The sequence below is a fragment of the Condylostylus longicornis genome, unplaced genomic scaffold (genome assembly GCF_029603195.1).
Source record: "Condylostylus longicornis isolate FDR11 unplaced genomic scaffold, ASM2960319v2 ptg000027l, whole genome shotgun sequence".
In the NCBI taxonomy this organism is placed as follows: Eukaryota; Metazoa; Arthropoda; class Insecta; order Diptera; family Dolichopodidae; genus Condylostylus; species Condylostylus longicornis.
This window is the reverse complement of record NW_026577996.1, coordinates 4,199,609-4,225,899: the sequence shown is the minus strand read 5'-3', so window position 1 is coordinate 4,225,899 and position 26,291 is coordinate 4,199,609. Positions and strand designations below refer to the sequence as shown.

Sequence of the window (26,291 nt, the reverse complement as noted above, 5' to 3'; positions counted from 1 at the left end):
TTTCTTCTTAAAAATATGGAATAAACATGGATAGTTTAAAGTATTTTTATTTTTAATTAATTTTAATAGAAAATTGAAAATTTTCTAAATTAAAATCTAACTCAGAATTTAGATGCTCTTTAGTTTGCAATATTTTTATCGTATTTTGTTTAATTTGGCTACACTGATTGCAAGTATACATTATGTATGTATGCCTAAGAGGATTTTATTAAAATGTATTCATTTTTGAGTTGCGCTTTAAATGTAAAATTAAATTTTTTGAAGCAAACATTCTTCAGTTGCGGGGTATCCTTGGTCATAGAGTGGTTTGAATTTTTCTAATGATTTGTTTAATATAAAACTGTGAATTTATATATTTTATATTTGTTTAAATATTTGAGAAAATATAAATTTTTGATAGTATATAATTAATTAATAATAATAAAAATAGTTATAGAATACATTAGAAATTTTTTAAGTGATGAGTCATTTGTATTTTTTGTTTTTTTATCTTATTTCATTTCTTAAAAGTAAAATAAATTTCACATGTTTTATACAGTTAGTACTTCATTTTACCATTAGAGAAGGTATGAGCTTACATAAATTATTGTAGTTTAAATAAAATATAATACATTTTGAATTTTACATTAAAATTTTAATTTATAAGTTTCTTTCATTGTTTTTTTTTCGAGTTTTTTTCTTTTTTTGATTATTTAAACTAATTTTCATAAAAGCAAAGTTATATAGAGCAATCATGTATTTATGTAGGTATCTAAGTATATACACATCCATACATATAATATACCTATATAATTTTTTTATATAATGCGCAGTCAATTTTTCTTATTTCCTTCATATCTACATAACATACATTATAATATTATATTATTTTTCAAAATTCTGGAATACTTGTACACAATATAAATTATATATTATATATACATACATATGTACATATAATTCTAAATTTGTAATTTACCTTATACAAGCTTTTCCTTTGTTGAGAAAAATAAATTTAAGAATTATTTACATATTTTATGGGCCACTAGGTGAAATATTTATTTCAAAAACACGAGATTATCAACCGCAACAATTTTCACTATCAACATCAAATTTTAAATGAATTTCTGTATAAATAACATTTGGCAAACACATTCACATATCATAAATAATAAATATTTAAATCAAATAAATTTTACAATTTGTATTGATGCTTTGAAGATTATATATAAAAAACTTATAATTATTGAAGATCTTCTTTGTAACTATGTAGTCATTAACATGTTGAACATACACTTATATATACTTACTCACGAAATAGTTTTGTTAAAAACGTTAATTTTTGATGAGGTTTGTTCTATACTTAGGTGATTTTTAAAAAAAAATTTTGGACAAATCAATAAGTGAAGGTGAATTAAAAATAATATTAAAAATAAGATTCTAAAAATCATATTCTAATAGATGCAAGTAATTTAAATCTTAAAAATTCCAAATTTCCAGTTTTACAACCTTAATATGGAACGTGAGCTATATAGTGAATGAAAATTTAGTTTTCAGGGACATTGAAATTTTTAAATCTAGATTTGTAAATATTTATTAAGTTTCAATGTTTTTAATCTATAAATTAAAATATAATATTTGAATTTCTTGGCTGCTTAATTATTTATGTACATCCTGTGTTTATGCAAAAAAATTTACACATTTAAAGGGTAAACGGTAAAACAAGAATTTGCTATGTAGCTAAATTGAAAATGTAGCTATGTAGTTAAATGATAAAGCTAAATTTTTATTTATCTAAAATATTTTTGTCGCATATCTAAATTTTTAACATTATTCTAATATCCAATTGCTTCAACTGTATAGCTTCAGATGCTAAAAGCAGTTAACTTTGTTCCATAATTTTTTGGAGTTTTGGAGAATTTGAAATTTGATAAATAATTTTGTACTAGAGCATCAAACTGTTTTAATTTTTATAAAAAAATTTTTGATAAGAACTAATCCCAAAACTATGCAATATTTTTCCATCAACAAGAATTAGATATTTTGTAATTTGCGTGAATTCTGCATTTTTTTTAATTTTTGTCTTTTAATGCAATATGAGTTTGTTAGTATGTGCCTATCAGTTCTGTCGAGCCGCTAATACACATGTATGTAGGTAGGATTGTAGGATTAATAGATTGTATGTAGAAACTGGCATCAAAATGTTGCGTAAAATAGTTAATATAACATTAGGTTTCATTAAAAACAAAATCCAGAAAAGAAATTAAAGTTTGAAGAACAAGCGTAAACTCCACCATTTAATTTGTGAAAAAACGGCTTTTTGTTGTATTTTCCAAAATTTTTACAATTAAGCTTTCAACTTACTTAAAAAAACTAAAACTGTGCGAAATACGTAAAATTAAGACATTGTTAAATTATTAAAAACCTAAAAACACTTAACTTTTAAAAATAAATTTTAATTTACTTTTAAAATTAAAATATTTTTTTAAATTTTTGATTTCTTATTAAATTTATGCACATATTTATTATATTATTCAATCATATATTTTAAAGCTTTTACGCTTGCCCCACCATCTCCATATTATGGTAAATTCATTGGAAAGTTGAATCAGTATGACCACGGGATTAAGGTATTTTAAACTAAAAAACATGAAAATGGTATTTTTAATATATTTTTTTTTATTTAGGGCTCAGTTTACGCAGTAGATGAATCAACGATATTTATCAAAGGTTTTGAATATGATGGAACAGGACCAGATGCATACTTTTGGGTAGGAAAAACTGCGCGTCCTAGCCCAGAAGGTTATATTATTCCTTACCCTGAAGAATACAATGGACTGTAAGTTATCCTAATTTTGAATTTTAATGAAAGAATTATTAATATTTTTATAATCTTAATTCAAACAATCGAAATTAATATTTAATTATGCCGAAAATATTTGTAGTAATATTGATTTTTTTTCTTTTAGGAATCCGCCTACTCTTCAAGCCCACAATAAAACCAATATTATTCTTAGACTTCCGATGGGAAAACGTATAAAAGATATAAGATGGTTGGCTATCTGGTGTCCAAGATTTACGGTAATTTTACTATGAATATTTCCGTTAAGCTTAAAAATTATATAGGTGTATCGCATATAGTGGCAAAAAATTTCAGAATCTGTTTTTCAATTATTTCAGAAATTATTTTTATGCCACCGTATGCGACACACCCTGCATAACAATTTAAAACTAAATTTTCTAGTCAAGTTTCTTATGGCACATATTTATTTTCATTTTTGTTAATGCATTAATGCAAGAAGTTGTGATTGCAATTTAAAATTTTTCTCGTGTTATTTGTTTCAGTTTGATTTGGGCGAAGTTTTTATTCCTGTAGGTTTGGATGTTCCAAAACCTAGGGTTCTTCAAGAATTCAAACGTCTAGCACATGGTGTTCGTTCTAGTAACGTAAGTGTCCTTGATGCGAAAACTTTCTATGTTCCTAATTTTCACTTTGATGGAGAAATTGAGTCTTACTTCTGGGCCGGAAACGGATCTGAACCAAATATTATGGGAATAAAAGTAAATTTTTCATAAATGACTTGATTAAAAATATAAAGTTCTATACCAATATTTTCTATATTAAATATAACAAAGGTCCCAAACGAAATGGGTCTTTATGATTCTTTGAGAGCTTATCAAGGGGAAGACATTGAAATTCAATTGCCAGGTTCGCTAACTGTTCACAATATTGATTGGATATCAATTTGGTCAATTAGTTATAGACAAAACTTTGGACACGTTCTGATACCAAAAGATTTATTGGATGTTCCCCCGGCTTTAGGACAAACAAAATTAACTGTAACTGATCTTGTATTTAATCTAAAATTTTTATTGAAACCTTTTATTTATTTTGTATTTTAGCCACCATGGTGGTACAAACCGGTAAGAAATATTTTTGTTTTAAATGGTTAAATGAAAAAAGGTTTAATATTAAAATTTTAGACTACCACAACAACGTCTACAACGTCATCACCGAAAGTTAAAAACTGTCGCACTCTCTTACCTAAACGAATGCAAATAAAGTGGGAAATTGGAAGCACTTACATTGAAATTGAGTTATTAGGACGAATTCTTGATGACCAGTTCATGCTATTGGGTTTTTCAAAATCATCTAATGTAGAAGAAAATGGGGCAGATATAGTAATCGCTTATTTTGATGTTCAATTAAATAATTTCGTTGTAGAGGACTACTTTATATCACAATTTAGTGAATGTGATGGAAAGCATGGACTTTGTCAGGACTCGTACTATGGTGGAAAAAATGATATAATGCTATGTAATTCGGTTTTCTTAGTATATATTTCAAATTGTTGATTATAATTTTAAATTTCTTTAAAAGTAACTGGTGATCGGAAAAATAGTACTACAATAATAAAATTCAAGAGATTACTTCAAACGAACGAACCATTTGCTGATGAAGATTTTATGATAAATAGCCATATGACGGTATTTGGATTTATTGGAATGTTAGATTCAACTCAGAAACCTAAATTTTCGACCAGTTTTGTAGAAGCAATTCAAAGAGCAATCAAGATAAATTTCTCACAAGCTGTAAAAAAGAAAACAAAAATTTCTTTTACCATAATAATTTATGTTTGCCATTTTAGTATGACGATGACTGTCGTGTTAATTTATACACTATCACCGAAGAGATTCCAATATGGCCTGATAATATATTACAAGATGTTGATACATTTTATGTTAGAGTTGGACCGAATTTGGATAAAAGAAATAAAATACTTTATGGTCGGTGGTCTCTAGAGGTTGTCTATTATATAAATGGATTAATGGCACCTGAAATAGTCGTTGAAAGAGGAAAAACATATACTTTTGTCATTGAAACTGGATTTGATGAGGAAGTATCAAAAAGGTTAGCTCGAAAAGTTTAAAAAAATTAAAAATGTAATCTCGTATTTCTAGTATAAATATTTAATATGAAATTTTGAGTACAACTAAAATTAAGAATGTCAAAGTCAAAGATACTATTAAATTCAAATAATTCTCAATGAAGTCACTTAATTTGTCAAATCTTATTACGCAAAAAAATTATTTTAATTTTTATTGGGTCATTTCCGAACTGAAAAAATTGTTTTTGTTTTTTGATTATTATAGGTATTATCCATTTTATATCACAAATTCCCCAGAGGGCAATATAAAATACAAATTACCTGATGAATTGAAAAATCATGTATTTTACTTGGGTATTGAAACCAGTCCTGAAGGTTATTTAATACCAACTGGAGGTAAGAAATTTATTTTTTTTTTTTTAATATTAATAAAATTCAATTTATTATATTTATAGTTGGCCAATTTTGCATATATACAGTAGATTTTGATATACAATTACAAGATTTGTCAAAGAATGAATTAAAATCGTCCCTTAAAGAAGATTGTGAAGAAGGACAACCAGGTATTTTAAATTGGACAGTTCCTTTAGATGCACCAGATTTACTTTATTATCAGGTAATAAGATTAATATTTAATTTTAAGTATGAAAATTTTATTTCACATTTAGTTCGTCAAATTTGAAAATAAATTTAAGTATTTACATACATTTAACTATAGAATGAAATACTGTTATAGACACAGTTTAAATCAGGCATTTGCAACTTTTTCAGAATTATAGACTGAACTTAAAAGTAGAAATATAATTAACTATTTGTACAATATTGCTACATACATACATATATAAAGTATAAATTTTTTATATTTTTCTCAATGGTAGCTAGACACATAATCCATTAAAATATTCATTCCCAAAACATGAATTTTTATGAAAATATTAAAAAAAAATTTTTTTATTACAAGTGTTTTTCAGAAAAAAACATGGGATGGCAGATTACGGTGATAAATCAAACATTTTTAACTGATTTTGCATATAAAAACATAAGTAACCAAAATTTATTCATTATGATTTTGAGTATACTTTTATTCTGCCCAAATATCTAAAAAATCAAAAACATGAAATAGAGAATAAGATAATAACTTTTTTTTTGTTATACATACTTAAATATTTAACATAATTTTCTCTTTTGAAATTTTTTTCATTTCTTAAATAAGAATTCTATATGGATAAATTTTTGCATGATAATAATTAATTATGGATAACAATGACAATAAAATCGTTATTTATAGGAAATTTAGAATTATTACATGATAAATTAAGAAGACATTGTGAAAATGACAATAATTTATATTTTGTTAATTATACTATTAAAAACAATTAATAAAAGCACAAAAATATTAGACAATAAAAAAAAAAAAATAAATAAAATGAAAATATCAACTCTTATACATATAACGAACAAAAATGACAATAAATTTATTGATATTTTAAAAATTGAAACTAGAAAAAAAAAGAAAATTTTTACTGTCAAAAATATTGTAATTGTAATTTTAGATTATAAGTTTTATCGAAAGAAAACAATAAAAACTTTAAGCAAATAATAAAAACAAAAAAAAACATCTGAAGAAATATTAGGCCTAGCTACATATTCATTTGAATTCAAGTGCATTGAAATTTCTAAAAACTATAAACAGTATCAAAATTTAGATATTAAGTGAATTATTAAAAACAAAAATTTCATAGATATTTTTATACATTATGTTTTTTTTTTCAGTATGACTGTAGGGTGTCGTAGAATAAATTGCACAAATTTTTCAAGTAATACGAGTATTAATAAATTTATTCCAATTGTTTTTTTTTTACATGGTTATGACGCTATTCATTAAATAGGATAGATATTTTGAAATTTAATAACAATTTAGGATATTCAGCAATTCAAAATCTATTGCAGAATAAGTTAAGTTGGCATTAGATAGACTTCATGTATTGCAAACTGGATTAAAAAGGAATTAAATCGAATTTTAAAAATTAAAATAGAAATATTTTTAACGAAATTATATGCATACCTATTTACGTTTGAATATAATTTTTGGTTATTTATTTTTTATCATTACCAATTGATTATACTCACCTTACAAATAGTAATACTCTGCTAAAAACCACAAAATAATAGAATTTTAGATTAGTCAAAAGGTTAATACTTTTACGTTGCATTTTGTGCACTTAATTTTTTATATTTTTTGAATAAACTCAAACCGAGAAAGAAAATTTTATGGAAACTGTTGATTTGATTGATGAAAAATTCTTGACTGTTAATAATTAACAAATTAAATTAATATAAAACTCACATTGAAATTTGATAAATTGATGTTATAAAAAAAAATAAGTTAGTTTAAATCTATTAAACGTGATATTTACATAGCATTTATATATTTTAATTTACAGGTAAAAAAACTATATATGTATATAAATAGGTTAATTTTTTTTTTAATTCTTTGTTATTAAATTATTGAACGCTTAATGATTAAATGCATAAAGCACATATCGTGTAATTAAACACATAATCAAATTAGAATTATAATTTTCTCAACAACATACAAAACTATGTTTAAAAATTATTTATACATTATGTTGTAAAAATTTAGATAATGACCGTATAGGCTTTTATTTTTCATTGTAATTGCCAATAAAAATGAAGAATTGTCAATGAAAAATAAAGACAATAAGATTATTACTGGCGATATTGTAAAGTCATCATAAAAACAATAAATAAAAAAAATAATTTTTTTGTATTTTTCGTCCAAATTTTAATTTGTTGAAGTTTTAATTTATTCTTTAAATTTAAATTAAATTTAGTATAACATTGTTTAATTGACACTTATCGTGTTATATTAAATTTATAAATATGTTTTTATATAAATAAAACTAGGAGTATTTATAACAGATTATTGAGATGAACATTTTGTTAATTTTTAAAAGTATAAGAAATTATTTAATAGGAAAGATTTTGTTAAACATACCAATAAAAGTTATCCACAATTTATTACAATTTTATCAAGACTACATATACATAAATATAATTTAAAAATAATAAAAAAAAGACAATAATCTTGATAAATTTTTAGTTTTAAGTAAATAATAATTAACAACGTTATAAAATATTTGAAAAAAAAAAAATAGTCAATTAAAATTTTAGATAACATTATAGAATAAATATATAAAACGTACTAACTGCTTATAGTGCAATTAATTCTTGAATTGAGAGAACAATACAACCGTGTTTTACAATTTACTTAGATTTTAACATGCGTTCGTTGCTTTGATTGGCAAATCTTATGACTGCAACACTTAGCATTCAATAGAAACAATTACATTCGTGTTTAAATAATAAATATTTTATTTTTAAGCTTGGGCATGTACTATTTTTGAGGTATTTCGAATTCGTTTTCGGATTTAGAATATTGACATTAGTTCTGAGGTAATAAAATTTCTCTTTAAAACAAAAATAATTTATCATATGTAAAAATTAAATTATAAAATGAAATTTCGTGTTTTTTTAACATTTTTTCCCTTGAGGCTGTCCTACTTTTAATTTAAATATTGCATAGAGCTGAGGCTTGTTATTTTGACAAAATATCAATTGTTTTAAAAAATTATAAACAATAATTGATAATAACGAACGTATGAATATAGAAAAGATCCTATTCCGCAAATTACTAGTAAGAATTTTAAATAATATTGTTAAATTTATAAATAATTGTTTCAATTTACCATTTCTAGAGTTTTGGCTTTGTTAAAGAATTTTTAATTTTTGAAAACTAATAATAATATTTAACTTTTACATTTTATTTACATTGTATAACAATTTATTATTCTTTCTACATTTATTAAATTTTCTATAAAAACATGCATATCATTTACTTTTTATTAAATGATAAAAATTTTTTTTCAAAATTATTTGAATTAATTTCACTTCAATATATATAAATATATAATAAAAATTAAAAAAAATATACATACATACGTATTTTTTATATTGAAAAATAAATGATGAAATGTCTCTAGTTATATAGAGAACAAGTAAAGGTTCGTCTGCACATATCAAATATAAAATGAAAATATCATAAAATGACATATCATCAAAAATAGAAAAATGTACATATAATATGTATGAGTCCTCAAAATTGTAATGCCAGCAATATTTTATTATTATATACATACACAATTCAAGAATTACCATTTATGAATTGAATTGTGTATCAAAATATACTGGAATTGCTATATCTCAGGGTATCTATCTAGAAAGCTTTATGCTTACATAGCACAATTATATTATGAAAAAAATAAATATTGTAAAGAAAATAACATAACATCCGTATTTGATTCTTTCTTTTAATTTAATAAAATATTTATGAATTAAATAAATTTTTTTAAATCTGTTAAAAATGTATGATTAATAAATATCATTAAATATTATTTTATTACTATATTTACATGATTGAAAAGGTGATTCGTTCAAATGTGCTAAAATTACGTTATTCTTATATAAAAGATCAAAGTGTTAAAATTACTTTCATTGATAATTTATTTATTTAATTATTATTATTATAAATATGCAAATCAATAAATACGTTTATAATAATATAGATGTCACTATAAAATTTATATAAAAATTATTTTAAAAATTATAATAATAATTAAACTTGTTTATTTTATTTATGTTGTTATAATACACACAAATTTATTATAATATTTAAATATGACAATAATAAAAAATTATTTATTATAATTTAATTTTTGAAATTACATTATATTATATAACTGTTTCAAAAAATGATGTATAGAGAAACAAAACAGATGTTATTATATAAAATATACATATAAGTATTTTTAGTTAAAAACTAAACACATAAAATGAGTGTCTGCATATACATATCTATACTAAATTGGTTTACAAAATAAAATAATTTAAAAATAACAAATGAAATTTATGAGTAAAATTAAATTAGGGTACCTACAAAAATCCAGATCTAACGTGAAATTGACTTATTCATTAATCGAAACAGTATTCTTGGATAAGCCAAGTTGACATTACATCTGAATTTTGGTAGACGCCCTTTATTTGAATATGAAAAAAAATCAGTAACATTATAAATAAAAAAATATTAAAATGGAAAGCGTGAATTTATATAAAATAAACTTTACACAGTTATCATGCTTTTAATTTTAGCCTCTTCCAAACAAAAAAAAAACTGGAGTTTTTACAATTTTTTAGATTTGAAAAATATTTAAAATATTCCAAAAGAATTTATGAATCTTTTAATATGTTAAATAAACTTCCGTTATTATCGCGATAAAATTGAATAACTTTTAATTTTTTAAGATCTCCTAATTCGATTTTATATGATGTAAATTACCCCAAAAAATAAATAAAAATTTCATTATTTGGAGCAATTAATATAAAGAAATTAATCTTACTTTTATTCAAAATAAATTAAAGTGTTTCATTTTTGCAAAAAAAAAAAAAATATATTAAAAAAAATATTATTATAATGAAATTTCAATGCACATTACAAAATTACCTAAGTCAATATTTTTTGTTTTAATAAATAATAAATTTACTTAAATAACTTCGTATAATATATATGTATATAATATATATATATATATATATATATATATATATATATATATTATAATATATATATAATATATATATATTATTATATATTATATATATATTATATATATATATATATATATATATATATATATATGTATATACATATATAATTATAAGTTAACCGCTTTTGGACATTCATTGCAGCAACATAAAATTAAGATAATAAAAAAAAATATAATTGTATTATAAATAATTCAATAAAGTTCAAATTTTAGTTGTATTATCTACTAAAGAAGTTTGTTTTTATTCATTATTTTCATATAGCAGTAAATTTTTACCATATTTACCATGTTGGTATATATGATATATGTATGTGCACATGTTGATACATATTATATGTATTTATGAATATTCAGAGAAACCTATCTCGACGCATCAATACCACTTTGTGGCATGCGACCCCATCAGATATTGTAAGGATTCACTCCTCCAGGCCCCCCCCCGTCCTATTGTCCGCAGTTTTAAGGTAAAATTTTTCTCAAAGCTGTAACTCTTAATCATACCGTCTTTGGGAAAACGGCAAGTCTGAAACTTGCTAAAACCCTCCTGGTAGTCTTGAGGGAGGTCTTTCGCTCCATGCCTACGCCTCGTAAGTCAAGGTAAGAATCGTACTACATTCTTCTTATTATAAACTATTATAACTTCTAGGCATTTTACTTCATTCTTGATTCACACCTCCTCTGCATGTACACGGATCGCACGCAAGTGGCCGAACATTCTTCTCCTAGTGAAGCGTATCACTTTTGTCGTGGATCATTTGCAGACCATCGCTTTCAATAGTCAAATGACTTGAGACTGATTGGCCTGAATGACTTAGGTGTCAAGTCCATATTACCTATTTTGGGCATAAAAATCACTCGGGCCAACCGGCAGGACTTGGGAATTTATAATTGTATTCCAGACATATATGCACACACATATATTTACATTTAATTTAAATGAAATTTTTATTCTTAAAGTAATTTAAATGTTTTTATTTTCTAGTTTGGTGGGAAATTTACTAATAGATGTATGTATGTACAATAAAATAAAAATTTACTAAAACTTATGGAATTGCCATATTATTTTGAATTTCAATTTTTTTTACCTTTTATAAAACAAATTTTTATCATTTCCTCATTAATAAATTTTTATAAAAGCTATTGCGCCGCAATCATATATAAAATTTTATAATAATTTTTTTTTCTTTATTAAGATAGCATGAAATTTTCAAGCTTGTTTTTCTCTTGCAAAATTTTTCAATGAAATAACCGCGGTGTTTAAAGATCTTTGAAGTTATGGAATCACAAATAAAGAGTAAGTAGCGTGAATATAACAAATTACTCTCCCATATGTATAAGTACACTTATACATTCACATTTCAACTATGCATATGTGTATAATATGAAACTATAATATTGTAAACTATTTTGAATTAGATTTACTTAATATTAAATAATTTTCTTTAATATATCATAATCATGAGGAAATTTTTAGTTAGACTGCCCGACTAAAATAGGCTTTGTGTTAAAATTCAAAAAAAAAAAAAATTTACTAAAAATTTGAAGATTAATAAAAATCTTGATTTACTTAAAATCTTGAAAATTTCATAGAAAAGTTTCAAAGAAAATATCATAGAAAAATGTGCTTGTAGATGTATAAGAAGGACGCAAGATCTATATTTTGCCCGACAGCATGGCTGTTCTCGGGGTACAAAAAAAAGCAATAGCAAATTTATTTTCGCAATTTTCATTTTTATTAAAGTTTATTTTATTAAACAAAAATATTTTAATTTCTTTTTTTAATAAAAAAAAATAAATATTTATAAATGATTGAACAAAGTTAATCGGGTTTATAAACGATTAAACAAATTTGAAATACCATATGGAAAAACCACCTTGCAATAGTAAAAAGAAAATACAAGTGTATACATATAAAGCCATACATACATATATACTTCTTTTCTCCAAAAATAGTAAATAGTAAAATTTTCTCGACTTTTCTAATAATGCGAAAAATATATGTATATACATACTCATGATGCAGACATACATATATATATATATATGCCTTAATTGTGTGTGCAATATATGTATATAAATGTTAAAATAAATAATGCAAATGCGAGAGTGCAATGAAAATTGTAAATAAATATGATCAGGTTTCAAAATGCAAGTTTCATTTAGATACCAATTAATATTTTGCTTAAAAAAAATAAACTTTCTAATGGTGAATTAAATCAATGGATTCAGTAGAGTTGTAACATCCACTATCGGTGAAAGGAAAATTCAAAATCAATAATTTTATTACAAAACTTATTTATTTTAGTTTTCTTTTTGTACTAGTTTGTAAGTAAAATTTAGAATTTCATATAAATATTATTAAAATTAAAGAAGTTGTATATAATTTAATTGAAATTGCAATAAAATTCATATTTCATTCAAATATTTAAAAATATTATGGGAGTTAAATCACTGAATTTGAAAATTGTACTTAAAAAATTTTACAAAATTGCAATAAGGAATACGTAACACAGCATTTTTATGTAATAAATAAAAAAAAAACGAAAAAAAAATTGTTATGAAATATTCATTGGTTATTTTTATATTTATTGCTCGAGTAATAATTTTAAGAAGAATATGAAATAGTCAATTTAATGTGTATTTGTATGTGTATAATTTCGAAAATTAATATTAAGCGCTCATAGTTATGCAATTACGAAAAATTAATATTCTGAATCATATTCCTTCTTCTAATTCTGTATTGTTTATTCTATTGTATTTGTATGCAAATTAATTATTATAATAATATTTAAAAATATATTCATTGTTTTAGTCCTTCTGATATGACAACTTGTGCAGAATCAATTTGTAAAACATGTTTTCAAAACGAAAAATTACATAATGATAATAATAATTGCCGTAGTATTAATAATATCAAGGAATTTTATAAAAATTCTGTAATTTTAATTACGGGTAATTAAAAACAATTAAATTAATTAATTTAAATTATTAATTATGTTTATTAACATTTATATATACATATAATATTTATATTTTAGGCGGAACTGGTTTTTTAGGAAAGGCATTACTGGAGAAACTTTTAAGATCATGTTCAGATATTCAAACTATTTATATTCTATTACGTCCAAAACGTGGATTATCTACAGATCAAAGGCATAAAGAATTCTTAGAGCATCATGTTTTTGATAAATTAAAGAAATCGAAACATAATTTGTTGAATAAAATTAAATGTCTACCTGGAGATATTACAAAAAATGGATTAGGTAATTTATTGGTATAGATGCTTATGTTTTTTAATTTTAGTGTAAAGAAAATTTAATTATAATTTTAGGATTGTCAGAAAATGACATGAAAACAATAATTCGAAATGTAAATATAGTTTTTCATAGTGCTGCAACTGTGAAATTTACTGAAAGTTTAAAAAATGCAGGAAATTTAAATGCGTATGGAACTTTACGTTTAATGGAAATTTGTTCACAAATGCCTCAACTAAAAGTAAATTATATTTACCTTAGTAATTGTAGGAATTTTATAATTTCATTTTATTAAATTTCAGGTTTTTATCCATGTATCAACTGCATATTGCAATCCTGGAAGAAAATATGTCGGCGAGTCAGTATATTCTTTAAATTCATTTCTTGATAAAAATTCTTTTATGAAATGCATAAGTATTCTACCAAATGAGGTTCTTGATTTCACTGAAAATCAGTTAAAAGTACAATTAATATTTGTATTTTTAAATAAAATTAATTATATTACATTCATTATACCTTTATCTATTAGGGACCTCATCCAAATACATATACTTTCACTAAATCAATTGCTGAACAAATTGTAAGTGAATATAGTTGCCGTTTTCCTATAGGAATAATTCGGCCTTCAATTATAACGGCTGCTGTCGAAGAACCATCACCTGGATGGGTAAATGCAATTACGAGTATATGTTTTACTAAAACTTAATTATTTTTTATGTTTGCATATTACAAACTTCCAGAACTTATCATTTTAAAATTTTGTTTGATAAATTAGCTTAATTAACTTTTTGTGATATGATATTATATGAAGATGATTCAAAAATTATTTTTTAAGGTTGATAATATTCAAGGAATAACTGGCATAATGATGGAAATTGGGCGAGGAACGATTTCAACGATATTGGTAAATAATTGGAAACCTTACTTCACATTAAGGTTGATAATAAATTTCATTAAAATTTTTATACTGGTCAATGAATGTTATAAGCTTTAAAATTCGAAATTAGATTAAATGAAGTTTTAACATCTTAGCGTACTCCAATCCCATTTTTTTCTCAGAGCGATGTCAATATCCTAAGAAAATAAAAAAATTCAAATTTAGGGATTATGTTTAATTTAATTAGTTATTGTGATTTCATGAAAGCATTAGCATGATCTTTTGTTGATCAAAAAAATATTTGGTGCTTTTAAAGAAAAAAATAATAATTAATTCATGAAATCTTTCTTTTATGCATGCAATCTTTTCAGATGTCTTTCTATCTTAGCAATTTCAAAACAAAATTTCGTATATTTTTTCAATTTAGGGTGATGAAAATCTGATATGTGATATAATCCCAATTGATATTGTTGTTAACAGTATGATAGGTGCAGCATGGGATGTTGGAAAATCAAAGTATATAAATGAAAGTTTATTCATAATATTTTAATAATTTTTTTTCTGTTTTATATTTTTTGTAAGTTTAAATTCAGTAAAAATTTTTAATTGCACATCTGGTCAAATACAGCCAATTACATGGAAAAGATTAGGAATATACACAACCAAATGGGCACGAATGAATCCAACAAAATATTTAGTATTGTATCCACGTTTTCGTTACAGTAGGAACATTTTTATTCATCATACAATGTTAATACTGCTACATTATATTCCAGCAATAAGTATAGATCTTATACTGAGACTGCAAGGTTATAAACCTATTTCCTTCAAAATAGCAAAAAAGTTGCAAGCTGCTTTACTCACAGGTGATGATATTTTTCATTTTAACTTGTAATTTTTAACATACTTTTTATAATATTTTTAATTGAGAACTTAACTTTTGTAATATAATATAAATGTGTATATAAAAAAGGAAGCTTCTTTTCTTTACGGGAATGGATTTTTGATAATGAAAATCAAAGAAAACTTTGTGAAACAATTAGTGCTGCTACTGATGGCGAAGAATTCAATTGTAACATTGAAAAACTAAATTACGATGACTATATACGAAATTATATGATGGGTATTCGGAAATTTATTTTGAAAGATGAAGATGATAGCATGTCAAGTGCAAGAAAAAAACTGGCAAGGTAAAATTTTTCTGTTTTTGTTAAAAATTGTATAAAATGTAAATTTTTTTTTGTGCTTTTAGAATACTTTGGATACAAACTATCTTCCAATTTTTCATTGTAATTTTAATATGCTTAAAGTTTTTTGAGACTTTTTTTAAAACAAACTTAGCTTAAATTTTTTTTATATCCCTACAAAATTTATTTTAAATATAGATCTAAGATCATGTAAAGTGAATTAAATTTCATAATTATATTTTGTCTTTCAAAGCAAAGAAAAAAGCCGCGAAATCTTGATAATTAATCAGCAAAAAAATAAATTTTTTAATAGTATATTTTTGTTTTTTTTTTTTTAATGTAGCACTAAAGTTTGTTTAAATTTATAAGATAGTAGAAAAATGCAAATTGACAAAATTTCAGATTTTTTCATTGCGGTTTTATTATACTAAATTTTGCATATTAAATTTATGTAAATTACGTTATGAGCACAAAATAATGTCGTTAGGTTTGTAATACCGATACGATGGTGTCAAAAGAATCTTTTCTCCTATTCTTTGTGAGAATTTAAGAAATTCACTTCCCAAAATGCTTGTTATGAGAAAAAAGAGAGTTAAAAGAACTCAAGTTATTAACTAAATGAAACTTGACAATATTGTACCCATTTTTTCTTATATTCTAAAATTTAACTTCAAAAACACGTATATTTACATACAAAAAGAATCTACTTTAACAGAAACGATATTTAAATGAAGAAAGAATAAAATTGAATCAAATCAATGGTTTGTAAGCCAGCAGCTTTTCTTGAACAAGTGAAAATAATGCATTTAAAAACAATCTACATGCATATTACGCTTACGCTCGCAACCACTTTTTATGTTACAACATATAAATTATATTCTATACTGGCCTCAAAAAATTTCTACAACTCACTGTCCATATAGTGTAATATATCCATGGTTAGAATATATATTTTAGATAACATGGTGTGATCTAAAATATAAAAGAAATGGCGCAGAACAGAGTCAGATGGCGAAAATTTGTAGATGCCCTATGCTCCCAAAGAGAGTAGAAAAGGAAAAAAAAAATAAACTATTTATTAGAGTTTAAAAACTGCTAGAAAATCAATATCGGAAATTTGAAAAAAAAACTTGCTTGAGATAACGATTAACTTCAACAGCATACTAACCAGTTACTACTTTTCTGCGTTTGCAGATACTTCAAAATTTTCTTCTAGTGAAATTAGTTTTTTTTTTTAAAGATTTATACTTTTATTCTATTTGTATACAAAATGTCAGCTTAAGTGCAGAAGTTTTATGAACAGATTCACCGATAATAGGTGGACGGACGTACTGTAAACTAATACTTTTTTTTCAATTTTTTTTTTTTGAAAATTGCTTAAAATGAAGAAGATGAATAGTGCGGAGAGGGTCAATATTACTTCAACTGCATTGTACAGCTATGGTACAATGCAGCTACATGTAAAAAATATATATGAAAAAAAGTATGAAATGAAAATGATGAGCGATTTTTATATTCGAATTGACGTTAGGTCCTTAATAGCGATGAAAATGCAAATTAATTTTTTAAATTTGTTAATTAAAATTCAATAACTATTAATAATTTGATTCAATATCAACAAGCAGAAATAATTTTTTTGAAAATCCGGTTTTGTATTTTCACGAGCTAAATACAATTTTTTTTTTATAATATTGCAAAATAAAGTTTAATACTTTTTAATTTGAAAAGCAGTTCATAATAATAACTAAAGCTATTAATACCAAATATTTAGTTAGCGAAAAAAATTTTGTGAAAAATTAAAATAATTTTTAATTATTAAAAATTTAGTAGGTAAGTACGAGTATTGCATTTTGTATTAATACATATACAACTATATATATATGTATACATTTATTCATATAAGAAGATATTTTATTACTTTCATGTACCTACATACGTTCATATGTATAATGTATATATACGACTATATTTTTGCAGTAAAAAATGACAAGAAATCTTAATTTTCAAAGCAAAAACTTTGATAATGATCATGGCAAAGTCAACAGCATCCAAGAATTTTATAAAAATTCTGTCATTCTAATTACTGGTATAATAATTAATTTCAAGAAATATGTTTAGCTTTTAAATATTAATATAATATTATGTACACATCTCTATTTATATATTATATAAAGGAGCAACTGGGTTTATCGGGAAAGCGTTGGTAGAAAAACTGCTAAGATCGTGTCCAGATATTCAAACAATTTACATTTTATTACGATCAAAACGAGGAATTGCTCCAGAGCGAAGATATCAACAATTCTTAGAGCATCATGTTTTTAACCGAATAATACAATGGAAACCTTCTTTATTAAATAAAATCAAATACGTCTCGGGAGACATTAGTGAAAATAGCTTAGGTAAGTATAATCATATATGCGTTACGCTGAGAGGTAAAACAATTTTATTATTACCATTAATAGGATTATCTGAAAAAGATATGGAAACTATAATTCAAACCGTAAATATAGTTTTTCATAGTGCGGCTACTGTAAATCTTAAAGAAAGTTTGAAAAATTCTATCAACTCGAATGTATGTGGAACATTACGCTTACTGGAAATTTGTTCAAAAATGCATAAATTGAAAGCAAGTGATTTATTTTACTATTTTTTTTCATTAAATCAATTTATAGAGTTAAATAAATATATTATATAATTTACCATTTATTACAAAACACAAGCCAACTAAACACTAAATTTATATCTTACATCATATCAAATAATTACTAAAGAGGTCATTTTCCGCAGTTGATTACCTTCATTTCAAAATAATAATAAATATGTTTGTAAATATTTTTTAGGTTTTCATTCACGTATCAACTGCTTTTTGCTTTCCAGAGAGAAAATATGTTGAAGAGTCTGTTTATAATTTTAATTCGGTTCTTGATAAAAATTCATTGATGAAATGCACAAACATCCTATGGGATGAAGTTCCAAACTTTGATGACAATGAATTAAAAGTACGATTTTCGTATTTTTAGTACTAAATTATTAAGCAATAATAAAATCATAATAATATTGTACATACTTTTAGGAACTTCATCCAAATACTTACACTTTCGCTAAATCAATCGCTGAACAAATTGTAAATGAATACAGTTGTAAATTTCCGATAGGAATAATTCGTCCTTCAATTATAACAGCTGCTGTCGAAGAACCTACTCCAGGGTGGGTAAGTCAAAAAATTAATTTTGTATAATTTTTTAATAATATTATGTAAGATGAATTTTTATCTTGTATAAATATGAGACATCTGACCATTGGTGCAGTGGTTATGGCACCGGTCCTTTAACCGAAGGGTCTCGGGTTCAAACCCTGGTCAGGTCACTATAAAAATTATATTCAATATTATTATAACTTAATATACAATACTAATAAAAATATTATACAAGTAATTTTCAAATATTCCTAATATTCGATATTAAAAAAAAAAAAAAAAAAAAAACTAAGAAAAATAAACAGTAAATAATAACCTCAAATAATTAATATATAAATTAAAACTACGGCAGGCTAGTCACCTACCTAGTTAAACCCTATGACGCTATGAAACTAGTGCATGAGAAATCATGCACTAGCCCTATGCTCCTTCTAGGAGTGAACAAAGGAAAAAAAAAAAAAATAAATATGAGACGGGAATGTAAGAACACTAAAAGAAGCAGCAAGACTAGCGCAAGTTGAAAGAGAAATGTCAAGCTACGGGGTTGAAATTCTTGGGATGAGCGAAATGAGATGGCCTGGCACTGGAGAAATGATAACTTTAGAAGGAAATACTCTAATATACTGCAGGTATAACAACACCGAAGGCGGAGTTGGACTAATAATATCTGAACGGCTAAACAAAAGCTTAATCAAGTGGCATGCGACCTCTGATAGAGCGGAAGTAGGTCTTAGTATAAACACAAGCAAGACAAAATGCCTAAGAATTAATGAAGGAACAACGATCCCTCTGTAGATAAATAACAAGAACATAGAGAATGTCTCCGAGTTCTGTTACCTGGGTAGTATAGTTACTACAGATGGGGGCGCTGAAGGAGACATAGAGAACAGACTTAGACTTGCTAGGAGGGCATTCGGAAAACTATGGGCGGTTTGGAAGCAGCGTCACTTAGCAAGGGGCGCAAAAATAAGAATCTTCGACGCGTGCGTCAAATCGGTGTACGGCAGCGAAACCTGGTTAGTGAGGAAGAGCTAAATAGATAAGGTGCAGACCTTCATAAATAGATGCCTACGAATAATATGCGGAATATTCTGGCCGAGAACTATAAGCAATAAAGATCTCTGAGAACTAACAGGGCAGGGACCAGTATACGCCCAGATCAGAAGAAGGAAGTGGGGCTGGGTAGGCCACACACTTCGGAGGCCAGTAAGCAGCATTCCGCGAAGGGGCCTTGAATGGAATCCACAGGATAAAAGGAGAGTAGGTAGGCCCTAAGAAACATGGCGCAGTTCAGTAGAAAAAGAAGTGAGGGGCGCCCGCAAAACATGATCCGAAATAAAAGAAATGGTGCAGAACAGAGTCAGATGGCGAAGATTTGTAGATGCCCTATGCTCCCAAAGGGAGCAGAAAAGGAAAACAAAATTAATAAAAGACCGTCATCGGATTAAAAATAACTTTAGCTAGTTTTTTAATGAGAGTAGTCAAGACCTAATAATAAGACTTTATGTCTATTTTAATCATAATAAAGGATATGATAAATCAGCTTCTTTATTATAACAGTACCTTCTATTATTTTCTATAAACGGAAAAATTCTAGAATATTTAGAATACTCATTTGAAATTTTGCCCTCTACCAGTTATTAACTAGAATTCATAGTGTTTTTGTTTTTTGGTGTACAAACATGAAGTTCTACGTGTATAGTTTATGTTACTACAAAAATCTATTATTAAATTCAATAATGGTAAATAAAATTGTAATTGATTTAAGAATTGAATTTCTTTTTTAGGTTGATAATATTCAAGGTCTAACAGGAATATTAATGGAAATTGGTCGTGGAACAATTTCAACAGTATTGGTAAATAATAAACTACAAAGAATTTGATTTAAATAAGTTTTAAATGTAGGTACCTAACTGGATATGCACATACACGGCTTCAAATTTAAAGAGAAATTTTTCAAAATAATTGTTTTAAATTTTCGTCAAAACGGAAACCAATTAAGATTTTTGATAAAGTCAAATTCAATACGTAAAATTATAACACAAATTGTAAAATTAATTCATGGTAAATTAATATATGTAATTTAAATTATAAAAATTTTATAAGATATTCAAAAAACATTTCTATGGAAAAATTTATAATTAAATTCAAAGGTCAACTTAGTCCGTTTTTGCTTGCAACCACAGATTCATATGTAAATCATTTGTAATATTCGTAATCATCATCATTATTCATATTAAAATAATATATGTATGTACATATGCATGTAATACATAACAGACAAATATGTATTTATAGGCAAATGAAAATCTCATATGTGATATAATCCCAGTTGATATTGTTGTAAAGAGTATGATAGGCGCAGCATGGGATATTGGACAATCGAAGTATGTAAATTAAATTGGACAAAGAATTCTATAACAATTTTTAACCTATATTTTATTTTTATTGTAAGTTTAAGTTCAACTAAAGTATTTAATTGCACATCTGGCCAAATACAACCAATAACATGGAAAACTTTAAGAAATTACACAATCAAATGGGCTCGAATTAATCCAACCAAGTTTTTGATTTTATATCCACGTTTTCACTATACAAAAAATCTAGTTTTTCATTACATCATTTTAATAGTACTACATTATATTCCAGCAATTATAACAGATTTAATATCACTACTGCAAGGTTATAAACCAGTTTCTATGAAAATAGCAAAGCAAATTGAAGGCGCATTACTTAAAGGTAATATACTCGTATATACATACAGACATTTTGCTTATTTACTTTTTTAAACTTTTATCCGAAACCGACATTTTTAAGTATGTAAGCAATTATATTTTTAATGTATTCAAAAGGAAGCTATGTTTCCTTAAGGGATTGGATTTTTGACAACAAAAATCAAAGAAAACTTTGTGAACAAATGAATGTTGCTACTGATGGCGAAGAATTCAATTGTAGCATTGAAACACTAAATTACGATAACTACATGCTAAATTATATGATGGGTATTCGGAAATTTATTTTGAAAGATGAAGATGATAGTATTCCAAGCGCAAGAAGAAAGCTCACAATGTAAGAGTTTGTTAGATTAAAAACATTACTGATATTTTTAATGCAATTAGTTTTCAGAATATTTTGGATTCAAATTATTTTTCAATTATTCATTTTTGGTGTAATTTGCTACAAGTTTTTGAAGCTTTATTAAAAACTTATCCAATTTTTTACATACATGTAAACATGGTAAAAATTTGTACGCATACACAAGTCTTTTTTTATACAAAACTGTATATGTACGTATGAAATAAAATATAATTAAAATTCAGTTTTCTAAGGCTAAAAGTTTGTTTTTTCTAATACCGACACATTTTTTGTAGTAATGTGTCATAATAACTATAAGACGACAACAGAAAGCGATTCGGTGAAAATATTTTTATATAGGTATTCGCAATTCAGATACGGCTCAAATGCAAGGCCACAAAAATGAAACGTTACACAATAAATTTAACTTTTGTAATGTTTAAAATTAAAATAACTTGCAGGAGACAAATCTCTAAACAGGTATAACCAATTCATTTAAAATTACTTGCAAATCCAACAGGTAAAACGAAAAAATTTGTGAATCCCAATTTGGAACTACATGTTGATTTACTTTTTTTCCCGCTCTACTCCGTACTTGAGCGCTTTTCTTTAAAGAGAGTATACACAAAGCCTTTTTTGAGCTAAACCTTTTCTTTTTACCCATATTATTCTAATTATTATCAATTTCTTTGCGACCAATGATCGATTTTTAAGAGCTAAAAATATTAAAAAAGTCTTAAAGAGCTGTTCAATAATGAACGAAAAATGAAATAAATATGTTCATACATACATGTATGTACAAGATTTTTGAAGTAATGAAATAATTTTTCCAAAAATGATTTCATTAAAAAACAAAGAAAAATTCGAGTTTTTATTAGTGATTTTTGTAAACTGGTTTTCTAAAATTTTCCAAATCCGTAATAACGTTCTGCAAATTTTAAAAACCAATAAAAGTAACTACTATCAATATGTTTTGCGCACTTTCATTTTAAGTAAAATATTAAAATTAAAATAAAAAAATATTTTCTAATAGTGAAAAGTACATTAATTATAAATTAAATCTGAAAGTGATTCCTCTTGATTTCTATATCAAAGTTCATACATAAAAAGAAACAATCACTTCTAAACTTAATTAATTAATTTAATTTTTCGAAAGTTATACACTTATACAGAAAACTATTTTTCAAAAGAAATTATATATAAATCTTTTGGCAATCACATTTATAACTCGTTCAAATATGGCAAACGATTTAATTTTTGAAAGCCGCCACTTTGATAATAATAATAAAAATTATGGAACTGCTAATAGTATTAAAGAGTTTTATAAAAATTCTGTAATCCTGATCACTGGTAATTGCAAATTTTAAAAAAAAAATAATTTTGCCGAAGATCTTAAAATTTTAATTTAAATATTTCATGTTATATACTTAGGAGGAACTGGTTTTGTTGGAAAATCATTAGTAGAAAAGCTTCTGAGATCATGTCCCGACATTAAAATAATTTATATATTGTTACGTCCAAAACGAGAAATGACTTTAGAGCAAAGATACAAACAATTTTTAGAACATCATGTTTTTAACCGAATAATACAATGGAAACCTTCTTTATTAAATAAAATCAAATATCTTTCAGGAGATATTAGTAAAATTGGTTTAGGTATTTTAATATAGTTCAATTAATTACATTACTACTTTTTTAAACAATAGAAATTTATATATGTATGTATATATGTATGTGCATCACAATAAGGATTATCGAAGAATGATATGGAAACTGTAATACGAAACGTAAATATAGTTTTTCACAGTGCAGCAACTATAAAAGTTACAGAAAATTTAAAAACTGCGACAAATCTAAATGCATGTGGAACATTTGGCTTACTAGAAATTTGTTCAAAAATGCATAAATTAAAAGCAAGTAATTTATTTTACTATTTATTTTTCATTAACTTAATTTATATAGTTAAATAAATATATTATTTCATTTACTATTTATTGCAAAACACAAGCCAACTAAACACTAAATTTACATCTTACATCATATCAAATAATTACTAGAGGTCATTTACCGCAGTTGATTACCTTCATTTCAAAACAAAAATAAATATGTTTGTAAATATTTTTTTTTAGGTTTTCATTCATGTATCAACTGCATTTTGTTTTCCAGAGAGAAAATATGTTGGCGAGTCTATTTATCATTTAAATTCATTTCTTGATAAAAATTCTTTGATGAAATGTACAAAAATTCTATCTGATGAAGTTCTAAATTTTACTAACAGTCAATTAAAAGTACGGTTTTCATTTTTTCATTGCCATAACATCTTATACTTGTGATATTATGTAAATATATTTTTCAGGGACTTCATCCCAACACATACACTTTCACTAAATTATTAGCTGAAGAAATTGTGAATGAATATTGTTGCCAATTTCCTATAGGAATAATTCGTCCTTCAATTATTACAGCTGCTATAAAAGAACCTTTCCCAGGATGGGTAAGTTTTAAAATTATATTTTATTCATGGTGAATACGTATTTAATTTTATTTATTTTTTTAAAATAAAATGGAAAAATCCGGCAGTATTTTCAAATTTAAGAACAAAATTCTAAAATAAACAATGGGAAAGTAAAATTTTGTAACACGAATAGTTTTTCATTAATAAATTAATTAAAAGGTTTAATTTCCAAAGATATTATAATCCTTTAGAAATTGCATTTTTTTTTTAATTTAGAAAATGTATTATAATATAGAATTCGTTATATATTTGAGTGTAAAAGCTAAATATCTAATATGGTTCCAAAAATTATTTTTTTTTAGGTCGACAATGTTCAAGCGTTAACCGGCATAATGATGGAAATTGGTCGTGGCACAATTTCGACTATGTTGGTAAGTAAGATTAAATAATTGTCTTTGGTCAAAATATTTCCGCCGTACGTGATAAGAATTTTTCACTTGCATTATTTAGTCTTGCAAGTTTTAAATTATTTAGGGCTTAGGCTAAATGTTTACATTGAAAGCTTTATATTTTAATATCAACTATTAAGCTTGTATTCTTGTAGTTTCGATTTAAAATAATTATTCAAATTGTTTCATATTACAATTTAAATACATATAATAAAATAATTTGCTATATAATAAAAGATAGATATATATTTTAAAAATGATTTATTTTAATTTTACACTTGTGGGAATTTTTTATAACGTAATTAAATTTATAATGCAGGCAGATGAAAACGTTCTATGTGATATAATACCAATTGATATTGTGGTGAACAGTATGATAGGAGCAGCATGGGATGTTGGACAATCAAAGTGTGTATTTTAAATAAACTTTTATAAGTAAGATTTTTAATAATTATTCCTATAGCTTGAATTCAGTTAAAATTTTCAATTGCACATCTGGCCAAATACAACCTCTTACTTGGAAAAATTTAAGAATATACATAACAAAATGGGCCCGAAAAAATCCAACAAAATATTTAGTATTTTATCCACGTTTCCGTTATACCAAATACCCTATTGTGCATTATATAATGGTAATATTACTACATTACATTCCAGCCATAGTTATTGATCTTATGTTGAAATTACAAGGAAATCAGCCTATTTTCATGAAAACAGCGAGAAAACTCCAGATTGCTTTACGTGCAGGTGATTTTAACGTCTTTTTAATTTGAAATTTGAATTGAGAAATTTCTTATATATTGAAAAGGAAGTTATGTTACCTTACGTGACTGGGTTTTTGATAATAAAAATCAAAGGAAGCTTTCTGATAAAATTAATGGTGCTACGGATGGGAAAGAATTTAACTGCAACATTGAAAAGCTAGATTATGATGACTATATACGAAATTATATGATCGGTATCCGCAAATTTATTTTGAAAGATGAAGATGATAGCATGGTCAGTTCAAGAAAAAAACTGGCAAGGTGAAATTTTTCTTTTTTTTTTTTAATTTTATTGCTAATTTGAATTTTCAACTTTTAGAATAGTCTGGATACAAACCATGTTTCAATTATTTATTGTTGTATTAATTAGTTTAAAACTTTATGAGTTTGTGTTTTAAACTAAAAATAATTTAAAATGTACATACATACTTACATTATGTACGAAATGGTAAAAAATCGATGTAGTTTTATTTATACATTCA

At 24.8% G+C, this 26,291-nt stretch overlaps 2 protein-coding genes across 3 annotated transcripts; both read left to right on the top strand.

Moving 5' to 3' along the window:
* The first annotated feature begins 286 nt into the window (after nt 1-286).
* On the top strand, nt 287-7,227 carry LOC129607414 (protein Skeletor, isoforms B/C). 2 transcript variants are annotated; one of them, XM_055518431.1, is made up of 13 exons: nt 287-566; nt 2,533-2,609; nt 2,667-2,818; nt 2,949-3,060; nt 3,325-3,540; nt 3,616-3,819; nt 3,883-3,903; nt 3,964-4,297; nt 4,361-4,572; nt 4,629-4,891; nt 5,134-5,264; nt 5,324-5,484; nt 5,830-7,227. In XM_055518431.1, the coding sequence occupies exons 1-13, from the start codon at nt 461-463 to the stop codon at nt 5,968-5,970; spliced, it is 2,130 nt and encodes a 709-aa protein (XP_055374406.1). In that variant the 5' UTR covers nt 287-460; the 3' UTR covers nt 5,971-7,227. The 2 variants fall into 2 exon arrangements, with proteins under 2 accessions (XP_055374406.1, XP_055374407.1); XM_055518432.1 differs by having other exon boundaries at nt 319-342.
* A 5,561-nt stretch (nt 7,228-12,788) lies between these two features.
* LOC129607499 (uncharacterized) lies at nt 12,789-26,074 on the top strand. The gene is made up of 28 exons (XM_055518528.1): nt 12,789-12,877; nt 13,365-13,504; nt 13,591-13,815; nt 13,884-14,047; nt 14,109-14,267; nt 14,336-14,473; nt 14,642-14,710; nt 15,111-15,199; nt 15,266-15,549; nt 15,657-15,873; nt 17,853-17,956; nt 18,045-18,269; nt 18,333-18,496; nt 18,711-18,869; nt 18,944-19,081; nt 20,854-20,922; nt 21,365-21,453; nt 21,522-21,805; nt 21,919-22,135; nt 23,451-23,491; nt 23,573-23,797; nt 23,891-24,054; nt 24,271-24,429; nt 24,498-24,635; nt 24,959-25,027; nt 25,365-25,453; nt 25,509-25,792; nt 25,854-26,074. Exons 2-28 carry the CDS (start codon nt 13,375-13,377, stop codon nt 26,072-26,074), a joined length of 4,314 nt encoding a protein of 1,437 aa, XP_055374503.1. The 5' UTR covers nt 12,789-12,877; nt 13,365-13,374.
* The last annotated feature ends 217 nt before the right edge of the window (nt 26,075-26,291 follow it).

What these genes read in the sequence shown, in the direction of transcription:
- LOC129607414 (XM_055518431.1), top strand. Translation starts at nt 461, where the DNA reads ATGAGTCATTTGTATTTTTTGTTTTTTTATCTTATTTCATTTCTTAAA. An exon ending in CCTGAAGAATACAATGGACT is followed by an intron (nt 2,819 to 2,948) that starts GTAAGTTATCCT and finishes TTTTTCTTTTAG; the next exon opens with GAATCCGCCTACTCTTCAAG. An exon ending in CAAATATTATGGGAATAAAA is followed by an intron (nt 3,541 to 3,615) that starts GTAAATTTTTCA and finishes AATATAACAAAG; the next exon opens with GTCCCAAACGAAATGGGTCT.
- LOC129607499 (XM_055518528.1), top strand. Translation starts at nt 13,375, where the DNA reads ATGACAACTTGTGCAGAATCAATTTGTAAAACATGTTTTCAAAACGAA. An exon ending in CAAAAATGCATAAATTAAAA is followed by an intron (nt 24,055 to 24,270) that starts GCAAGTAATTTA and finishes ATTTTTTTTTAG; the next exon opens with GTTTTCATTCATGTATCAAC. An exon ending in AAGAACCTTTCCCAGGATGG is followed by an intron (nt 24,636 to 24,958) that starts GTAAGTTTTAAA and finishes ATTTTTTTTTAG; the next exon opens with GTCGACAATGTTCAAGCGTT.